The sequence below is a fragment of the Recurvomyces mirabilis genome, assembly GCF_035927965.1.
Source record: "Recurvomyces mirabilis strain CCFEE 5264 chromosome Unknown scaffold_8, whole genome shotgun sequence".
NCBI lineage: Eukaryota > Fungi > Ascomycota > Dothideomycetes > Mycosphaerellales > Teratosphaeriaceae > Recurvomyces > Recurvomyces mirabilis.
The window spans coordinates 493,968-512,811 of record NW_027041942.1 but is presented as its reverse complement, the minus strand read 5'-3'; the positions used below and the strand labels follow the sequence as shown (position 1 = coordinate 512,811).

The 18,844-nt window shown below is 52.5% G+C and overlaps 8 protein-coding genes across 8 annotated transcripts; 4 read left to right on the top strand and 4 right to left on the bottom strand.

Annotated features, from left to right (window-relative positions):
• Nucleotides 1-335: 335 nt before the first annotated feature.
• On the top strand, nt 336-2,636 carry LTS14_003822 (uncharacterized protein; the record flags this gene model as incomplete). The annotated part of the gene is made up of 1 exon (XM_064836525.1): nt 336-2,636. One exon carries the CDS (start codon nt 336-338, stop codon nt 2,634-2,636), a length of 2,301 nt encoding a protein of 766 aa, XP_064695916.1.
• Nucleotides 2,637-3,071: 435 nt separating this feature from the next.
• LTS14_003821 (uncharacterized protein) lies at nt 3,072-4,010 on the top strand (the record flags this gene model as incomplete). Its single annotated transcript, XM_064836524.1, has 1 exon — nt 3,072-4,010. The coding sequence occupies one exon, from the start codon at nt 3,072-3,074 to the stop codon at nt 4,008-4,010; it is 939 nt and encodes a 312-aa protein (XP_064695915.1).
• Nucleotides 4,011-4,506: 496 nt separating this feature from the next.
• LTS14_003820 (uncharacterized protein) lies at nt 4,507-5,300 on the bottom strand (the record flags this gene model as incomplete). The annotated part of the gene is made up of 3 exons (XM_064836523.1): nt 4,507-4,816; nt 4,886-5,037; nt 5,097-5,300. 3 exons carry the CDS (start codon nt 5,298-5,300, stop codon nt 4,507-4,509), a joined length of 666 nt encoding a protein of 221 aa, XP_064695914.1.
• Nucleotides 5,301-5,859: 559 nt separating this feature from the next.
• Nucleotides 5,860-7,081, bottom strand: LTS14_003819 (uncharacterized protein; the record flags this gene model as incomplete). The annotated part of the gene is made up of 2 exons (XM_064836522.1): nt 5,860-6,571; nt 6,618-7,081. 2 exons carry the CDS (start codon nt 7,079-7,081, stop codon nt 5,860-5,862), a joined length of 1,176 nt encoding a protein of 391 aa, XP_064695913.1.
• Nucleotides 7,082-7,740: 659 nt separating this feature from the next.
• Nucleotides 7,741-9,584, top strand: LTS14_003818 (uncharacterized protein; the record flags this gene model as incomplete). Its single annotated transcript, XM_064836521.1, has 4 exons — nt 7,741-8,237; nt 8,295-8,410; nt 8,463-8,718; nt 8,771-9,584. 4 exons carry the CDS (start codon nt 7,741-7,743, stop codon nt 9,582-9,584), a joined length of 1,683 nt encoding a protein of 560 aa, XP_064695912.1.
• A 111-nt stretch (nt 9,585-9,695) lies between these two features.
• On the bottom strand, nt 9,696-10,160 carry LTS14_003817 (uncharacterized protein; the record flags this gene model as incomplete). The annotated part of the gene is made up of 1 exon (XM_064836520.1): nt 9,696-10,160. The coding sequence occupies one exon, from the start codon at nt 10,158-10,160 to the stop codon at nt 9,696-9,698; it is 465 nt and encodes a 154-aa protein (XP_064695911.1).
• A 470-nt stretch (nt 10,161-10,630) lies between these two features.
• On the bottom strand, nt 10,631-13,567 carry LTS14_003816 (uncharacterized protein; the record flags this gene model as incomplete). The annotated part of the gene is made up of 3 exons (XM_064836519.1): nt 10,631-12,697; nt 12,751-13,046; nt 13,141-13,567. The coding sequence occupies 3 exons, from the start codon at nt 13,565-13,567 to the stop codon at nt 10,631-10,633; spliced, it is 2,790 nt and encodes a 929-aa protein (XP_064695910.1).
• A 2,448-nt stretch (nt 13,568-16,015) lies between these two features.
• On the top strand, nt 16,016-18,842 carry LTS14_003815 (uncharacterized protein; the record flags this gene model as incomplete). The annotated part of the gene is made up of 3 exons (XM_064836518.1): nt 16,016-17,374; nt 17,434-17,604; nt 17,664-18,842. 3 exons carry the CDS (start codon nt 16,016-16,018, stop codon nt 18,840-18,842), a joined length of 2,709 nt encoding a protein of 902 aa, XP_064695909.1.
• Nucleotides 18,843-18,844: the final 2 nt, after the last annotated feature.

The following is an 18,844-nucleotide window of genomic DNA, read 5'->3' as shown; positions in this document are numbered from 1 at the left end:
CTGAGTTGGAGTTTCGGTGCTAGTCTTGAAATGTGCTTAGCGTAGAACTAAATAGTCGTCATTGGTTTGCCTGTCTCGTGCCCCGAAAGCTCACTCCGCCTCACTCTTCAGCCTAGCCTTGCATCTCACCATCGCACGTTGCAGGTCACGACTTGGTCTTCGACAAAGAGAATAGCATAGCACCTTGTGTGTGCACACGGCTGAGATTCGCGCTAACTCAGCAGAGCCGTCTACGCCCTCGTGCATCACATTCATCACCCTTGACGGCGACTTCCATCCACTATTATCAGCTGACACTGTTAGTCTCGTAAGGCTACCATAGGAAACATTCCAACATGGATGAAAGAACCTTCCAACGCGAACTCAATCAGCTAAAGTCTCGAGTGACAGATATGGCTATGAAGCATTCGCCACGTCTTGCCCCAGGTCATATCCTTCAAGCTTCGCCATCTACTGATCACTTCTCCTCCCAAGTTGAAGACCTGAAGATGCATGTCGCTCAGCTCGAGTCTACCATGAGCCGCTCCCAGCCATCGCCGGATTTGACTGGACCTACTTGGGAGGACTTCCACGTGCTCGAAAGCAAACTCCGAGGGTTCACGATGGAGACTTTGCTCCGCTTCGAAAATGTCGAGCATGATCTGGCAGAGCTTGACGAGAAGACAGATCGTCTTGATCCGAAGAGATTCACGCCGGCTAGTAGCGATGGGAACTACGAGGAAGGCGTATCTCTTTTTCCGTCTGAGGCTGACGACGTTCTTGGCTCTGACTCTGCGACCTACAACGATGCGTTCTCCAGCAAGATCGCGGCCTCTTCTCCGGCACTCGAACCACTCGACAGTAGCTTCAAGCAGGAGACTAGCGCTCCAGCGTTCGAGGACATGACGAGCATCCAGGTCGCTCAAGCATTCACAAAGTCAAAGCTCGAAGCAGCAAACATCACGCTCGACATCCTCCGCCAGTACAATGCTGCTAACGATAAGCTGGATGCCGAATTTGACAAGGATGATCTCAGACTTGTCAAGAACATCGTCAAGCTGCATACTAATCTCGCTCGTGATCACAGGTGGAATGCACCGAGGCTTAAGGAGAATGCGAATGTAGTACTTCCGTCTGCTTTTGTGGACCCTCTGGCTGGTCTGTTCGAACCAGAACAGCCAGGCGGGGTTAGCCTGCCTCAAGATCCAAGAGTATCCTTGCCTATCACAGAGCTCGATGCACGTCCTCGACCGGATTCATCCCACCCCGCGGCTCCTTTTGGAATGAGACATGCAGAAGGTGTGGCTTTTCGAGACCAAGAGATTTCGCGCCTCGACGACCTACTCCGAGATGCACAAGAAAAAGCAAGACTGAGCGAGCAGCAGTTCGATGGGCAGAGACAAGCACTATTCGACATGCAAGTCCGCTGCGACGTAAGTCATGATCAAATGATGGAGCTGAAGAATGTATGCAAGGAGAGAGACATCGAAGTTGCCAGGCTCAAGGCGGACGCTTTGCAAAGAGATATACATTTACAGCAGATGAACGACTACCTCCAGTCTCGCGACGAGCAACGGGACCGCCAGCTCAGCAACTTTCAGCAAGTTGTGGATCGGAGCAGGGAGAAGACTGGAATCATGGCCTCGCAAGAGCGGCGTATTGAAAAGCTCCAAAGGATTCTACAAGACTGTCAGAACGGCAAGGATGATGAGATTGATCATATCCTACACGGGCGGGGTGAGGAAGTTCGGAGGCTACAAGGTTTCTGCGAGCAGAAGGATGTCGTTGCTCGTAGCCAGGAAGAGATCATTGCTCGTGGGGCCAGGCTTATGCAGCAGCGGGACGAGGAAATTGAGGCGTTGACACGGAGTAGGAAGGCGATGGAGGATGATATCAAGGACGAGAGGAGGCAACGTCTGCGTGTGTCGAAATTGTTGGAGGAGCGGGATGGCGAGCTAGTCGAGCTGAAATCAGAGCTGGCGGCACGGGCTGTCGTTGAAGACGGTACGCGACCGCAAGTCGATGACCGCGAGCAGCCTTCTCCATTCGGAATGTCAATGCGCGCTTTACCCACCGCAGCTCCAATGTGGTCGCCCCGGCCTATCCCAGGTAACCGTAGACTGGCCAATGAGGCACGCAGGGCGTCCGCATGGGACCAAGGCGAACGACGAGGAGGGAAGCCGATGTTCGGTGCGCCAAGTCCGTTGAGTACGTGGAGCAAACGGGATGCCTCGCCGCCGAGACGACGAGTGTCGAGTCCACATCCGCGAGCTATCCGGCATCTGCTGAGCGACGAAGCCGACGAGGCGAGGACACGTGCTCCAAGAGCTTCGGACGACCGTAAGCAGGGTCATACATCCACCTCCGCGACAAGGGAGGAACGGGACGCAACGGGCAGCCCTGCATTTCATGACGACCGTATTCTATCCAGCCGGTCGCGAAACGAACGGCACAGCCTGCCTCTCGATCGCACAGTGTATCCCCCACTACCAGTCAAAGTCCAATCATTGGCGGACTTGCGTCAGACAGTTGGGCGCGAGAAGACCGATCACCGCATAAGCAAGCACCAGTCTATGCGAGAGCTGAGGAGACGAGCGCTGCAGCCATATGTAGAGACAGAGGCGGAGAGTGGTGGAGAGTTCGGGGGAGAAGTATGATGATGAATCTGATGATCGTCGGTAGTTTTCTTACGACGAATAGGCTGCTAGTCTGGGCATTAATGCGAGTTCTTTCGTAGGGTCGCTCTTATCTACGTATTACAAGCTCGCGATGTTCAAGAAGTGAACGTAGCGGTGGTGCTCTTCTCCGTCTACCACTCCTTTGCGACTACGTGTATCCGCTTGCGGGGATCCATAATGGTGGCTGGGTTGTCTCGAACTCACTGACCATCTGGTGGCCCTTACGCTTCTGTCAGAGCAGAGGCACATGACCAGGCAATTCGAGATGACGTCCACGTGCAGCGCGAGTGTGCACACAAGCCGTAGGCCGGAGCTGTGGCAGCTAGAGTGCTTTGATATGTCCCGGCCCAGCCTTCACCGTCTCTTCGTGACGATGTAAACTTTCTTTCTCTCTGACCACCACCACATTTCAGTATGCCTTCTTCTTCGTATCCAGATGAATCTCCGCCGTATCGTGAGCGAGCTTCCGCAAGAGGAGACGATTCTAGGCCGCCGCCACGTCCACGCTCGAGACATGATTCGCCTCGACGGAGCAAGCGTAGGGACGACTACGATGCAAGCGACGAGGACGACATTGCTCCCTTGAGATCCCCACCCACGGAAGCTAGCAAAGGACGATCACGCAACTCAGCCCGTTCGGGATCTCACGACTCTCAAATTCCGCCTCCTCCTGTGGGCCGCCACCGCCATGGTGATTATGAGGAGGACGCAAAGCCAAGAAGACGACCGTCTCGAGACGATTACGACGACGAACCGCCGTCAGGACATAGACGAAGACGTGGAGAGCCGTATGAAGATCCGCCACCGCCCAGCCGTGATCGCCACAGAAGGAGAACGGATCAAGATGTGGAGCCTCCAAGGAGAAAGGATAACGTGAGAGATTATGCTCGAGACTCAGATCGCAGGCGCCAATCTGAGCGTCCACGTTACGACGACGAGTCAGATGAATACGAGGCCCGCCCGAAACGGAGAAGCGAGAGGGAGAGGAATAGACACGACGATCGAGGATATCGCTCTGAGGCCCCGAAAAGAAGGGAGCGGGATGAGGCGCATCGTGGGTATGGTACCGAGAAGGAATCTCGCCGGGACAGGGAAAGGCGTCGCGAGAAGGAAAGGCCTCGTGATCGTGATCGTGATCGTGATCGGGACCGAGACCGGGACAGAGACCGGGACCGCGATAGAGATCGTGATGATCGCGACAGCAGACCGCGTTCGGGCAAACGAGACAAAAAGGACAAAAAAGATCTGGATCTAGGCAAGATGCTAGAGACGGGCCAGAAGCATTGGTCGAAGGTTGAGCCAGTCGCCAAGCCCATGCTGGGTGCGCTGGCAAAGAAGTACCTTGAGGCATAAAATCTTGAGAGGGTTATATCGACAGTCAAACAATCGTTACAGGTGGCGTCCCAGCGGGACAGGCGTTGACAGGTCGATTTACTGGGTTATTACGAGTGAGCGTGGGCAAGCGAGCAGGACTGTCGCCGCTACGTGATGAAGGTGGTGTACTGCTTATTAGTACTCTTCTCTTCTCTGTCTTATTGCGCTGAGCATTAGGTACTGCTTCAATGAAGTTCACCACCTCTACACATCAAACATAAGCAGAGGAAAGCTCACCACCTCTACACATCAAACATAAGCAGAGGAAAGCTCACCACTGGAAAGCTCACCAGACCTTCTCACCGTACCAATCTCTTAATCATGCTAAACTAATTCTCAACCTCCACGATATCGGTTGTTCATAGTTCTGCATGCCGTTGTGAGCAGACGACGACTTATCTGATCTATCTACGATCCATACGTTTGCTTTGCTCCAGCTGAAGCGTTTGGTGCCACACAGCATGGTACCACGAGCCTAGTGCTTCTTCCCATGCTTGGCTGAATATTCAGCAATATCAGCATAAACCTTCTTTACACTCTCTCGTGCCTCCAACTCCTGCATCCATTTGTACGCCTTCGGCATATCCTTCTCAAAATCCTTCATGAACTCCTCTCCCATCGCAAAGGGCAAAACATGGTTCCACGTCACGAACATGAGGTCGGCGTAGCTAATCTTCGAACCCACCAGGTATGGCTGCCCGGTCTTGGTCAAGTGGGCATCGATGACACCGAGAACACGCTTGATTTCGGCGCTGTAGCGGTCGATGGCCGAAGGAATCTTCTCACTGTGGAACTAACAGGGTATTAATTTCCAAGTTGTACGTGGATGTAGACAATGGGAGGCACGCACAAACCCGAACCACATCCTCTGACCAAAGTACGGCCCTTGGCCACTCATCTGAAATGTCTTCCAGGCACTCTGTTGCCACTTCTCTGGGAAGGAGGTGTAGGAAAGCTTGCCTTCCTTGTCATACTCATCGATCAGGTATTCAATGATAGCTCCGGACTATGGCAGGGTCAGTAAGGATGTGCTTCGCAAGAAACGATGAGTCCGTGTTGACAAACCTCCCAAAGAGTCAGTCCAGTGTTGGGATCCTCGATGGCGGGAAGACGCCCATTTGGATTGATATCGGTGTATGGTTCCTCCTTGATCTTGTCGGGATACACACTCTCGTATGGGATGCCCAGTTCCCGAAGAATGATTTTGACCTTGGGAGGGTTTGGGCCCCCAGCGTGGTCATAGAGCTTGATGGTCTTGAGGGACGACATGACTGTTAACGTTGGTCAAAGTTGCTGGGATTGCGGGAGAAACCAGATGAATGATGTGGTGTGTGGCTCTACAGGACGGATGCTCAGTGACTTTCGCCGGAGGTACCTTATATATCATCTCTAAAATATTCCTGTTTGACACGACGAAGCTATCTGAATTTAAACAGCCTTCACTTCAGCCATTGCTCAAGCTCGAGATCGCATTCGGTCAGCTTCATGCACGACGCGTTGCGATTGTTAATCATTGAGTCAGTGCATCTCTTGACACGGCTGACGTCCATTGGATCCTTCGAGGGCAACCAGAAATGCAAGCAACCTTTGTGCATGCACCGCAATAGCCATGTGCAAGCAAGGCTTGAAGTTCAGCCGAAGACTCGTCGGAAACGATGATAGCCGAGAAGCCGGAAGAAGAGCATTGCACCGACTGACCAATATGTGCCCTAGTTATGCCTATGCACTGCATATTATGATACGTACAGGCCAGATTGGGATCTTGGTAGCCTCCGATCATCCCATTGTGAGGCACATATACAGCTAATTAGCTAGCATACAGCCCATCTCAGTCGCAGACAGGCAAATCATCATACTCCTTCCGCATGAACTTTCTCAACTCCTCCAACCCGTCTTTGACTATCTCCGTCTTGTTCGCATATCCTACACGGACATATCCCTTCCACTCCTCACCAAATCCAAAATCACCAGGTAGGAACATCACACCAGTCTTCTCCTGTACTGTCTCACAGAAGACCTTGGCGTCAACCGGCTTGCCATCTCGTTCGAACTTGATAAAAGCTGTAGTACCTGCCACAGGCTTCGTCCAGGAGCAGTACTCATCATGTTTGATCACGAAACGCTCCAGTAATTCGAGATTCGTCTTCGCCAATTGGATATTGCGAGAGAGTAATCTGTGGATAGTCTCTGGTGAGAGTGCGAAGGCAGCGACCTGTTGATCTAATTGGCTCACTGAGATGGTTGTATAGTCTCTAGCGACAGCACATTGCTCGATAATGTCGGCATTTCGACTTGCTACCCAGCCTGTTCGTATGCCAGCTAGGGCGTAGGCTTTAGACATGCTGCCAGTTGCAATCGTGTTCTTGTATCCAAGAGACAGAATTGAAGGTGGGAATTCGGCATCCATTGGTGTGGTGCCGTGGAAGAGAGGTCGGTAGACCTCGTCTGACATTACGATGATGTTGTTGCTTTCTGCAAATTCGATGATCTTGTGGAGGAGTGACTTTGGCAGAATCTGGCCTGTTGGGTTTTGCGGATTGCTACTGGCGTCAGCACGATGACGGAGTGACTTCAGGTTACACATACTTCAAAACGATCAGCTTTGTCTTTTCGTTGACCAGCGATTTGAACTCGTCAAAGTCAGGTAGCCATTTGTTATCGGGCTTGGATTTCCATAAGCTGACATCTGCCCCGAGGGAGGCTGGTACGCTGTACAGCTGCTGATATGTCGGATAGTGGCAGACTACGTGGTCACCTGGTGACAGTAGTGCATTGAACACGAGGAAGTTGGCTGATATCGCCCCAGGCTGAATCAGGATGTTGTCGACGGGGAGAGGTGTGCCTACTTTGCTCGAGTACAGTCTACTGAGGTGGCCACGCAGCGAAGCGCTCCCTCGAATTTCGCCATAGTTTTGAATGGCGGAGAAGTCGATGATGTCGGTCGCCTTGACACCATCTTTCTCGGAGAAGCTGACGAGCTCGTCGATTGAGATGCTGGCACAGCATGTCTCGGCTATGTTGTACTTTGCTGTGGTTTCATATTTATCCATCCACTACTCCCTTGTTAGCGGCTTTTCTGTTGCGCCAGTTCATCGACTGCTATCGAACGAGCTGATCCTCGTCTACGTACCTACCTGCTCGACAGCGAAGGGTGGCGGCGGTGACATATCGATCTACTTCCAGAGAGTATCTTACAATGCAGGGGGCGAATTGCATCAGATTAGGACCATGTACAAGGTGCGTTTTTGGCCAGACCTTCCAGAGTTTCGCGAACTAGGAGTGGCTTATGGTCCGTGCATGCTGCGATGTGACGAATGAGGTGAAGACGGACACTTGCCGCAATGCGAGAGTCTTCGAGCTTCTGCTTTTGCGTTACTTCGCCTTCCACTACCGTGCCATGAACACTCTTGTCTTGGGCCCGGTCGACGAGGTCCTAGCTCGCGAAACGATGGTCAGTCGACAGTCACTCATAATTCGAGCTTCTTTGCAAACTCGCGAGTCGAGCGAGCCGGGCTATGCCATACGAAACAGATCGTAAGGAAGGCATCAGCTTTACTGGCATGGTCAATGCCATACAACACAGATTGAACGAAAGGCATCAGCGTAATCAGCCTAACGCATTGCCCTGATTCATGAGACATATATACCATACAACATGGCCACTCAGCTCACCAAGATACCTCATTCAATACCTACCTGACCACAGATCATGTTTACCAACATTATATCATTCCCGAGCTCTCTGCTCGCGTTGACCGCGCTCTCTCATCATGTTGAAGCATCGTGCGAGCCAAATGCCGCGTTCTTAGCAAACAAAGTCAATCATATCGGACTCAACTCGACTCTTGCGACCATCGACTCTGTACTGAACAATTACCTTTCCAAGCCGGACGCACAGGCCTCCTCGCTGTCCATCCAGATCACCACTTCGCAAGTATCCATATGGTCGAAATATCATACCCCGAATATCTCCACTCAAGCTGAGCATGGCCACGGGGTTGATGGATCCACAACGTATAGAATCGCAAGCAACACCAAGATATTTACTGCTATGGCTGTCTTGCAACAACAGGCCAAGGGAAAGATTGACCTTGACCATGCCGTGTCCGATTATGTCCCAGAGCTTAAGAATTCCAGCGGCTCGATCCAGTGGAATCGCATATCGATCAGATCGCTGCTCAGTCAACAGAGTGGTCCAGAACAATTGTAAGCTGGGCTGTTTCCACATGTTGAGGATGCTGATATAGCTACAGACGCACAAAGCGATCTCTTAACGGAAGGTGTCGCAGAGATCCTTGGATTACCTCCGGTCATTGATGTCGAGTTCGACGATCTACCTGCTTGCGACCTCAATGTATCCGTGGCATGCGATAGGGCGGGTATGTGTAGCATTATCCGTGATTATGATACCTACCAGTTGACGAATTATAGGTCTCCTCAACGTCCTGCGTGAAGCAAATCCAGTCTTTCCACCGCACACAGAGGCCTCGTACAGCAACGTGGGTTTCGATCTGCTAGGCCTGGTCATAGAAGCAGTCACAGGGATGCCATACGAAGACTATATCACAATAGCGATTACCAAACCTCTGGGTATGAATGCAACGACGTTCACGACGTCATCGAATACTTCTGGCGCTTTCTTGGCCTCAGATAGCCAATGGTCGCAAGATTTAGCTGTAGGCAATGCGTAAGCCATATACTCCACCGAATGGCCGCAACTCCTTACTAAAAGTTCGAAGCGCTGGTGGACTATACAGCTCGTCTGACGACATGACTCGTTTCATGCGCTACTTGCTCAAGCATCATCAGACGATCAGCCCTATGATCGACTGGTTTGAACCGGTGGCATACTCTGCCGGCTCACACAGCTTGATTGGGATGCCCTGGGAGATCTTCCGAGCCACCACTGTACTCCCTCAGACCAATCGGCCTGTCACTTTCATCACTAAAGGCGGCGGGCTCACAGGCTATTACAGCTACGTCGTGCTAATATCTCAGTACGACCTTGCCATAACCATGCTCTCTGCGGGAAGTCTCGGCTCGTTCAACTCTTTACTCGACGCTATCACTACAACTCTTGTCCGTGGTGCCGAGGACTTGGCTCAACGCGACCTGGCCGTCACATATACTGGCACGTACAACGACGCCAATCTTAACTCCTCGATCACCTTGGCACAATCATCAGCTCGTTCACTCTATATCTCCGCCTGGACGTCCAACGACACTGACGTGCTCGCTCAATCATACAAACTCGTGTCCGCTCTGGGCGGTGTTCCTGGCGGCATCTACTACCAAGTCGTCCCGACCTTCGAGACTCGGCTCCAAGCCAATCTTACCGGCCAGGTCTGGCGCTTCTACAATGTTCAAGATACACTAGCCGAGTCGAACGTGACCTCGCAGATCTGGAACGACTACTGCGTGACCAACGTTGACCCGCTGAACTATGCCGGTAAGCCTTTCAATGAGATGGTTTTCTGGTTCGATGGCGACAAGGTCGCCTCGGTTGTCTTGACCGCCTTCAATGCGACATTGATGAAGGATAAGACTAAGTAGGCGGAAGTCGTTTGGGAGTTTTGTCAAAGAAATGGCACATATTGTGATCAGGGCCTGTCGTTATCGAGTATAGCAGTAGATTATCTTTCGTCGCGAGACAGCGCAGGAGCTTCATGACGAGCTTTGTCTGCTTCGCCAATCGTCCAGCATCTTCTGCGTCTCGGTATCAAACTCGTCCCATTTCTCTATCTTATCATCTGGCAGAGTGTACCACTGAGGCTTGCGACTGATGAAAATGTGCATATTGACAGGCGGTAGGAGCTTCTCACCATCTGTCACAGTCCCGGCAGCGACATGGATTTTGTCCGGATAGCAATGATAATGCATGCTCAGCGTCGAGCCGCACTCTTGACAGCAGCTTCTGGTGGCCAGATCGTTGACGGCAAAAGTGGTGATAGGGCCATGCCATGTCAATCCCTGCTTCGGAATGCCCGTCCATGCAACGAATGGTGCGCCGGAGATCTGTTGACATGTCTTACAGTAGCAGAGGTCGAGATGCCGGGGATCAGCAGTCGCTTGCCAACTCACGGCACCACATGCACATGCCCCTTTGAGCTGTTCCGCCGATGGTGGCATGTTGGTCGAGTATGTCTTTAGCCGCGACAAACCAGCATCAAGGGTTCCCAGATTGTGGTTTGTCGTATATGCTAATAATACGACAATAACGTTGTCGTAAGCGAATGGCACAGTAATGTTGATCTTGCTATGGTAGTACTCACTTGGTCGATTCTTCTTATGTCTGCTGAGGCTGTGTGATAGAAGGTGGATATTGTGCGTAAGCATTCAGCACCCAACTGCAGAGACAGATCTCCGCAAGTGGGCATTCGGCCCCAAGCATTATTGCATCATGCTCTTGAGCAGGAAACAGGAGTGCGGCTCCAGACACGACAAATTTATCATAGGCATTGAAACGTGAGGGACGAGGAAGTATCAAATAGCTCAGTGCCAAAATTTGTACATGAAATTATTTTGTGGTCTGTATGCCTCAGCGCTTCAAGCAAAGCTTCTGTACATGAAATGCTGCCGGCATGCATTCGATTGATTGGTCAGAATCCTACGGTCCTCGAGTCTGCAATGGTCATAGGTCTTGGTGGAGGCGGCATAGAGGTAGGACCTGCTGGTTGTTCCCACTGTCGGAAGCCAGCCGGCCCATGAGCGGGCGATGTGACTGCCATGTCAGGAAAGCCACGCAAAGAGTTTCGGCGGCTATCTGCGGATAGCGGTTGAGGTTGAGAGTATGAGCCAGCGTGTATTGGAGCAGACTGTGGCTGTGATTGCGCCAGCGAGGCGTCACGTGGAGACGAACCGCCCGGGCCTGACGAACCTGGCGAAGTGTGACTGGATGGTGGTGACGACTTCTGGTGACCCCACTGCTGATATTGACTCGCTGGCGGTAATGGCCTGTATGGCGAGGCGTGGCCGTAAGGCTGCTGGTGCGAGGGTGGAGAGTGCGTCTGCTTGTCCGCCGGTATAGGCGCGTGTGACTGCGACTGGTGCTGGTAGCCCGCTTCGAAGCGGAAGGCAGGTAATGGTGCCGGCGCTGGCACTGGTCCGAGTGCCCTTACAAGATCCTCAGGACTCGACGTCGAAGGCTGTACATATATGCCCAGCTCTTCTGCGTTCGGAGAGGTAGCCCTAGCAGCGCTGATCATTTCTGCGATGCTTGGCCCAGTAGCGCTTGTCGGCGTCGGCAAAGCAGATGCTTTGGTGGCAGACCTCGGCGCAGACAGTGGCGGCAAATTTGAAGTTAATGCATTGTGGTATGACGTGACTTGCGACGGCTGCTCAATCACGATGGGCGTCGCAGGAATAATCGCGCCAAGCTTCGGAGTAGGCTCAGAGACAGACGTCCTTGGCAGAGGTTGTGATGGGGACGTCTCGTCTACAACATCGTTCCCGAGAACGGATCGCAACGTTTTGGTCAGCTCAAATCTAGTTTCTTGTATGCGCCGCGTGTGGTCGTCCAGCTCCTGGCTGCGCGATTGGACTTTTTGAAGCGCCTCGGTCAGTGTGGCAACTCTTTCTCTCATGGACATGACTTCACGTCGCAGCCCATCAGCATCGCTGTTAGCGTTCCCATTATATCCCGACTTGGTCTTGGAGCCGTTCACCGAGGTGAAACTTGGTAGGCCATCGGCAGACACTGCGCTGTTGGGACCGTGGTCAGTGCGGCTGCTTGTCTGCTGCTCTAAATGCTGAATCACTCTCCGCAAGTGATCACGCTCTTCAGCAAGGCCTTGTCGTTCTCCAGCCAATTTTGCTTGCAATCTATTGCTCATATCGAGCATACGGCTCCATTGCTCCTTTTCTTTTCCGGTCTCAACACGTTCATTGTCACGCTTGCGCTCAGACTCCTCGAGCTGTGACTGCAGGGAGACAACTTGCTCACTCAGATCTTCGTTCTTGCCGGTCAAGTCATTGACCTCCTGTTCAGACACTGTGGTCTTCTTCTCGATCGTCTGGCTTTTGAGCTTCTCGCGCTGTAGTTTCTGCAGGAGAGTGGAGTACTCGGATTGTAGGCTTTGCAGCGATAAAGACTTTAAAGTGACTTGGTGTTGCAGATTGGCTATGTGAGCAGATGTCGCAGAGTCTGTCGTCGCTGTGTGGATTGACGTCGAGGCCTGGTATGACATTGTAGGAGACCCCGGATGGACAGTTGGCGGCGGGAGTGACGCAGCTGCCGATTGCGGGTAGGCAAGAGACGACGGCGACGGGAGCGGACGAAACAGTCTTCCGGGTGAACCTTGTCGAGGGTAGGCGGACAAAGGCGCAGATTCGATTGCTTGTGGCGAATATGCACTACGGCCAGAGAAGTCGACTGAGGCACGACGATGATCATACATGACGCTGTCCGCCATACCTGGCGAACCTCCAGAGCGAGGGCGCTTGACATTAGAGTACTCGTCCTTCTCCCACATTGCAGATCGCTTCAACATGCGCGGTGGCGAGTCTAATCGCGACGGTACGGTACTCGGCGCAGGTGGATGAGGGAAGAAATAAGCAGGAGCATGAACTCGACGGCCAGCTTCTACCATATCTCCCTTTGCGTATCGTAGTCTGTCCAGGACCCATTGAACTGTTCGCACAGACCCGTCAGTCGGCATATCCAGGGACTAGCGGAAAAGTATTAGCAGAAATCACAGTCATGAAGGGATATGCGCCGTACTCTAGTCACCGCTTTATTGCAGTACATCTGCACATTCTCGTCAAGCTCCGCGACAGCAATCGCCACGTTGCGAACCATGGGCCCTAATTGAGTGCAGGTGTTACAAGGTAGGCGAGCTGCCATTGGGGCAATTTCCGGACCATCCACATCGGCATCGTCAGTGCGGGTAGTATGCTTCTGGAAGGATGCGAATGATGGCAGCGACGGTGCTTGGATTGACGGTGTCTGTACATCTTGAGGATATGTAGGAAGCTCAGACTTCACTTGGGCCAGAGGCGGTGACGATCTGTGAGCACCTGTAGCGCCAGCCTCAGTCAGCGTGAGCGACATAGAATTTTTAGCACGACAGAAGGCGTTCAATGGAGGCGACAATAACCTGTGTAAACGTACCGGGAGCCGGAGGTATCTGGATGGTCAAGGGTGGAGCATTTATCACTTGCGTCGTATCATTATTCCTGCGAAGATCGTCATGTAAGCCCCGCCAAGGCCCTGACGCAGGCTGCTGAGGTGAGGCAAAATTTAGCTGCGGCGGACCGTAGTTGCCACCTGGGGCCGGAGAATGGCGTTCGGACACAAGGATTGGGCGAGCAGCAGTCGCATGAGCGTCTGTAGAGATCTGTTCCTTTGTTCCGTCTGGTCTCCAGGCCTCGTCTCTGTGGTTGTAATTCTGTACAAGGATGGAGCTCTGGAACGCTGGGTTGATGGCGGTGGGCGCAGACAGCGGTATTGGCGCCGTGGTGTTAGACCTCGCTGCGTCTAGCTGGTAACGATTCTCGCGCCATCCGTTGACGGTCCAAGGCTGCTTCTCCATGCTCATTGCTGCGACGCCCAGCGATATAGGACGCTCAAAGGCATTACCGAGAAGCGCAAGACGCCTAATATGTTGCGAGTGGTGAAGCGTCGACGAAAGAGAGTAAAGATGTGGTGACGACGAGCAATTAGCAGTATCGTATCACGGGACTATGGTTGGCGCGAGTCCGGCAGAACGAACGTGTTACCGCATCTAGTGTACGAAGCTTATAGTAGATTGACGCTGACTTTCGCTGGCCAGGTCAGGGATACGAGCCGTGGCACGAAGATGCTCGGTACGGGGGACTGGAAATGGTTGCAGACCACCATATCACTCGCTTGTGGGGGAAGCATGCATGTCAAATCGAGACACACAGGCGCCGCGGCGTCAGGGTACCGTACGGGAATGGTTTCGGGGCACCAGAACGGTGCAAATCTGCAGGATGCGTGAAACCAATTAGTCAGACAAGCTTCGAATTATAGTGGAATTCAGAGGTACGTACTCTGTCCGGCCGTCGACAACCCATGGTCAGCTCAATATGGGCTGCCCTGAAGAAGAGCTCGCCGTGCCCCATCAAGGGCTGGTGCGGCTCTGGCAAGATCTCACCATCACTCAAACATACAAGCGCGAATCACAGAGGATGTAGTAAGCCCAATGCCGAGGCAAGATATGCTTCGGAAGCGCATGGAAGTCTGAGCGCACAGAACCTTTGTCATCTATATCGGCAAGTCAGCTGGTATGTCATCCTTCAGGCCGTGCATTGAGAACGGAGTCTGCCGTATCCTCCGCTTATTTTACTCTTTTAGGAAGTAGCATCACTGCTGTATCGGGACCGAAGGAGTGAGGACTCGTCAGCGACGTAACACTTGACTCATCAAAGGCAATCGGCCGGTCCATCTAGCCCAATCCGGCTCGTATTTGAATGCCCTCCTCCAAGACACGACCACTTGCTATCTCCTTCCCAGAGAGAACCATGATGATGATGCTTATTACTTGTGCTGTGGATGTTGGACCAATCGTCAAACCACATAAACTCTGTGAAACCTTCTGTACAGTTCCAATCATCATACCAGCTTACCTCATCATTAAAAGTCTCGCATCCTTCTCGTGTCGCTGCATGGGAAGGCATTGATCCTGTCGGATTCCATTTTGAAGTGTAACCAACGTTGGAACTGCTCATAACGGGTGTTGTTATGATGGACGAGCAGCTGCCACAGACGGCCCAATCGCACGACCGTCTTTCTAAGCCAAAACCTGTACACATTACTGAATAATTATCTTCTGGGGTTACATCAATGAAAATGCATTGCCAGCAACTGTCTGCAGGGGACCTTTCAACTCGGCGCGCATCTGATCGGCTACGAGACGAGCCGTGTAGATGTTCGTCGATGTGTCCGACTCGCTCGATGCTCGCAGCCACCCATGTCTTCATGCATCGGTAATACCGGGCGTACAGACGATCACAGAGTCTGCTCGGTGCCGTTACCTTCTACAGCAGGCTCTTTCCGTTAGTAGACTAGCGTCTCTAGCCCTGTCAAGTTTCAAATATCTCCCCAAAAGTCCTGCTGGCTTGGGGCATGATGACCCGGCGATGCGGTTCCGAATAAATCAAGGCAATGCGGCGAAAGCCGCTATACCATTGACTGAGACACTCGCGGAGTATCAACACTTCATCCATACAGCCAGTCTTGTAAATTGTCTGGAGCCTGGACGGATGAAGTCAAGTCGTGGCAATCACATCTGGGCTTTGATGATATTCCTCCAGCTTGAATTGTGTCTCGAGAAGTCCGCATGAAGCGAGCAGTGCATATCATTGTTCGCCACATTGCAGCTACAAACCGCTACGCAAGCCATCACGACTCTTGGCAATAAGACACGATGTTGTGGTGTATAACTCATCACTTGACTTCTTTGGCACATGGCGGTCCAAGTAAAGGACCGGACCCGAGACAACCTAACCATTCGTTATGTCTTGACAGCGCAAGGAGTACCATGTCTCTAGGTTACCTGCTCATGGCCGTACGCAACATCTTTGTCAGCGGAGTTTGAAAGCCTGTCTGGTATAGCCGGAAGTCTGGATGCCATTTGAACAAAGAAAGCGTGGCGAGCACCAAGACGAGCAGCACTTCGCCAGAAGCTCAGGAGCGACTAAGTTTATAGGATCTTACGGCTACTACCAACTGGTCTTGATGCTCCGTCTGCAGTAACAGAAGTACATACTCAATGCGTTCAAGCCAGAGGATACTGTCGTCCTTGAGCTGGGCTTCTAATCCTTCCTTGCTCCACCGCGTCGCAAGACGAGAATTATGCGGACAAAGGCAGTATGTTGTGAAAGCCCTCAGACAAGCCAAGTATTGGCCGCTCTCGGCCTGGCGATGTTCTTTGAGCAGCATGGACGTACCTTCGTCCACTCGCCAAAGGCCTGCACGAGTCGACGGCGGTCGCCAGCAGTGACACCAACATCTAGAGAACATCATGACGGGATCCGGTAGCTTGTCGAAAACTCAGAGTTTGGGGACTTTGCTGTCCCTATTCTCGTCCGCCTGCGAAAATCTGAGTGCCTCCCGGTCTGATCAAGTCATTGCGCAACTCTTGCACCTTCTGAAACAACTTAGTCCGTGGTTCGCCCGACTCATCGCTGTGGTCACACCTACTATACTGTTGTATAGGGCGCTTCAAAAGTTCGGAAGTCTGGTCTCCATTATTTGCATTCTACGTGGCTGGATCATGGGCAAGGTAACGGCTCGAGTGACTGTTCCACCAAATCCGATGCTTCACGATCAGATTATGGCCTACCTGATGGAGCATGGTCTTAAAGATTCGAAAACGCTGACTGTGACTGCACCGGGCACTACCACGGCCTGCTCAAGCATCACGTTTATGGACCCTGTAGTCAACACGAGTCAGCGCATGCCGGTGGATGGCGATGAAGTGAGGAAGAAGGACGCGATCACTTATACACCAGCTGTTGGCCACCATTCCTTCTTTTTCGATGGGTACTGGATGACCTTCGACCGACAACGACTCGCCAAGCAGAGGGGGAAGGGTGAAGAACGTGGGTCGCATAATCAAGAAGACGACACTATCGTCCTAACCTGCTACTCGCTGTTTGGGGGCGTGACATCCCTGCAGAAGTTTCTCGAGCACGTCAAAAGCTCCGCTGCCAGTGCGCAGGACGCTATGACCCGCGTGTACCGTCCAGTCATCCAGAGACACTCGCAGATCACCTGCTGGGATGAAGGCCGTGCCAGGCCGCAGCGGAAACTTGCAGCCATCACGCTGGACTCGAAGGTGAAAGAACCACTAATCAAGGATATCGAGACATATCTCGATCCACGAACGAAGAGCTTCTACATCCGGAGCGGGATCCCTTATCGCAAGGGCTATCTACTGTTTGGCCCTCTTGGGACTGGCAAGACTTCTTTCGCCACTGCGCTCGCAGGCGAGTACAACCTTGACGTCTTTTTATTGACGCTGTCCGATCCGAACATGAACGACATCAGAATGGAAACCCTCTTTGACAAGCTACCTGCAAAGTGTATTGTGCTCATGGAAGATATTGACAGCTCGGGCATAGCGCGAGAGAAAATGAACAAGCTCAAGAAGCGTGATAGGTCTCGAGGCGATGACAGTGACGACGCGGAAGGCGACTCGCTGCGTCCCGCAAAGTCGAAGCACGGCATGACTCTCAGCGGTCCGCTCAACGTGCTGGACGGTATTGCTGCGGCAGAGGGACGTATTGTATTGATGACTTCCAACGACCCTGATTCCCTGGACAAGGCGCTCATCCGCGCTAGTCGCATTGATCGCAAAGTCCTGTTCGGCTATGCTACGGTAAGTGCATACACTGAGCCCATATACAGGATACAGATACACACTAACACTTTGTTCAGCACGAGGTTGCAACCAACTTGTTCATCAAGCTTTTCACGAAGACATCTCAACAGCTTCTCGAAGGCGAAAAGATATTTGAGAATATACCAGTCTTGGCCAAGGCGTTTGCAGACAAGATACCAGCGGATGTGATCACACCAGCAGAGATCCAGGGCTACTTGCTCAGCTTCGTCAGGAGCCTGAGGCTGCAATTGAAAATGCTGACGAATTCGCCGCTGGGCTCGTTCAGCAGAAGAGGAGTGGCAAAAACGTGGCAGCCTTCGCCAACGAACTTACTGCTCCGTCATATGAGGTACCAACCACTGGGCTGCAAGCAGAGCCGACAGTGCCTGCCCCAGCTGACAACCCGGTATTGGGTGCTGACGAGACGCCCAGAGCAGGGACCCGTGAAGAGCGCAGTTCGGCCGCGAGAGGCCGATCTATTTCGTTTAGTCTTCCACCGCCTTCACCTGATGATGTGCCGGTCGCAGGTGCACAAGAAGCGCAAAGTACATCTGGCTCATCGGATTTCGCAGCATCTCGTGCTATATTGGTGCCTGTAACAAGCGAACGAGAAGCACAAGTGGTCCCAATCCCTTATGATCCCAAATTGCAAAGCCTCCCAGGTGACGAAGGATTTGGTGGTAGCATCGAGCCGGGCTTGCCAGAAGACTTGGATATCCTGGTCAGCGGCATAGACCTCAACGACGAAGATGACCCCAACGACCCGGACTACGAGTACTTGCAACCAAAAGAAAATTATTCTGACTTATGGGCGATTATGGACATGGACCCATGGGAGCATCCTAACGAGGCCGAAAAGGCTGCTCTACAATATGTCGCACGATGCAGGCCTCACCATCCCATGGATTCTTGGGATGAGCATGATGAGTGGGACTGCAGGTATTGTTATCTGGATGTCCCTCATCCCGACGACGTGTGGGATGCACGCCTTCGTGCCGCGGAGGAAGAACAAGACTCCAGCGAGCTGCGCGAGCATTTTGGCTACAATGTTGAGCAAGCAGCAGGCCTTCAAGAAGAAGGAAAGAAGAAGCCGGGTAGGCGTAGTAGGCGCCTTGCATTCCCAGTACTTCGGCCAACAGCGGCAGAGCCTTCGGAGGCCCCAATGCTCCCAAGGATGATACATGATGACTTACAGCCTGTCACTCTCGTCAAGACCGAGGGGCAAACGGACAAGGAGCAGAGTAAGGCTATCACCATGTCAAGATCAAATTCCGCTTCGCGCAAGGAGAGCAAGGAGCAGGATACTCGCTTGGCAAATGCACCAGCACCCTTCGACCAGCTCCGACCAGTCCCAGACCACATAGAGGAAATCCCAGATGCCTCCAACGGCTCGGACTACTACACCACACTGTACTGGTTAGAACAGAACCAGAATGCTATATCTCGTTATCACTGTCATCGATGAAA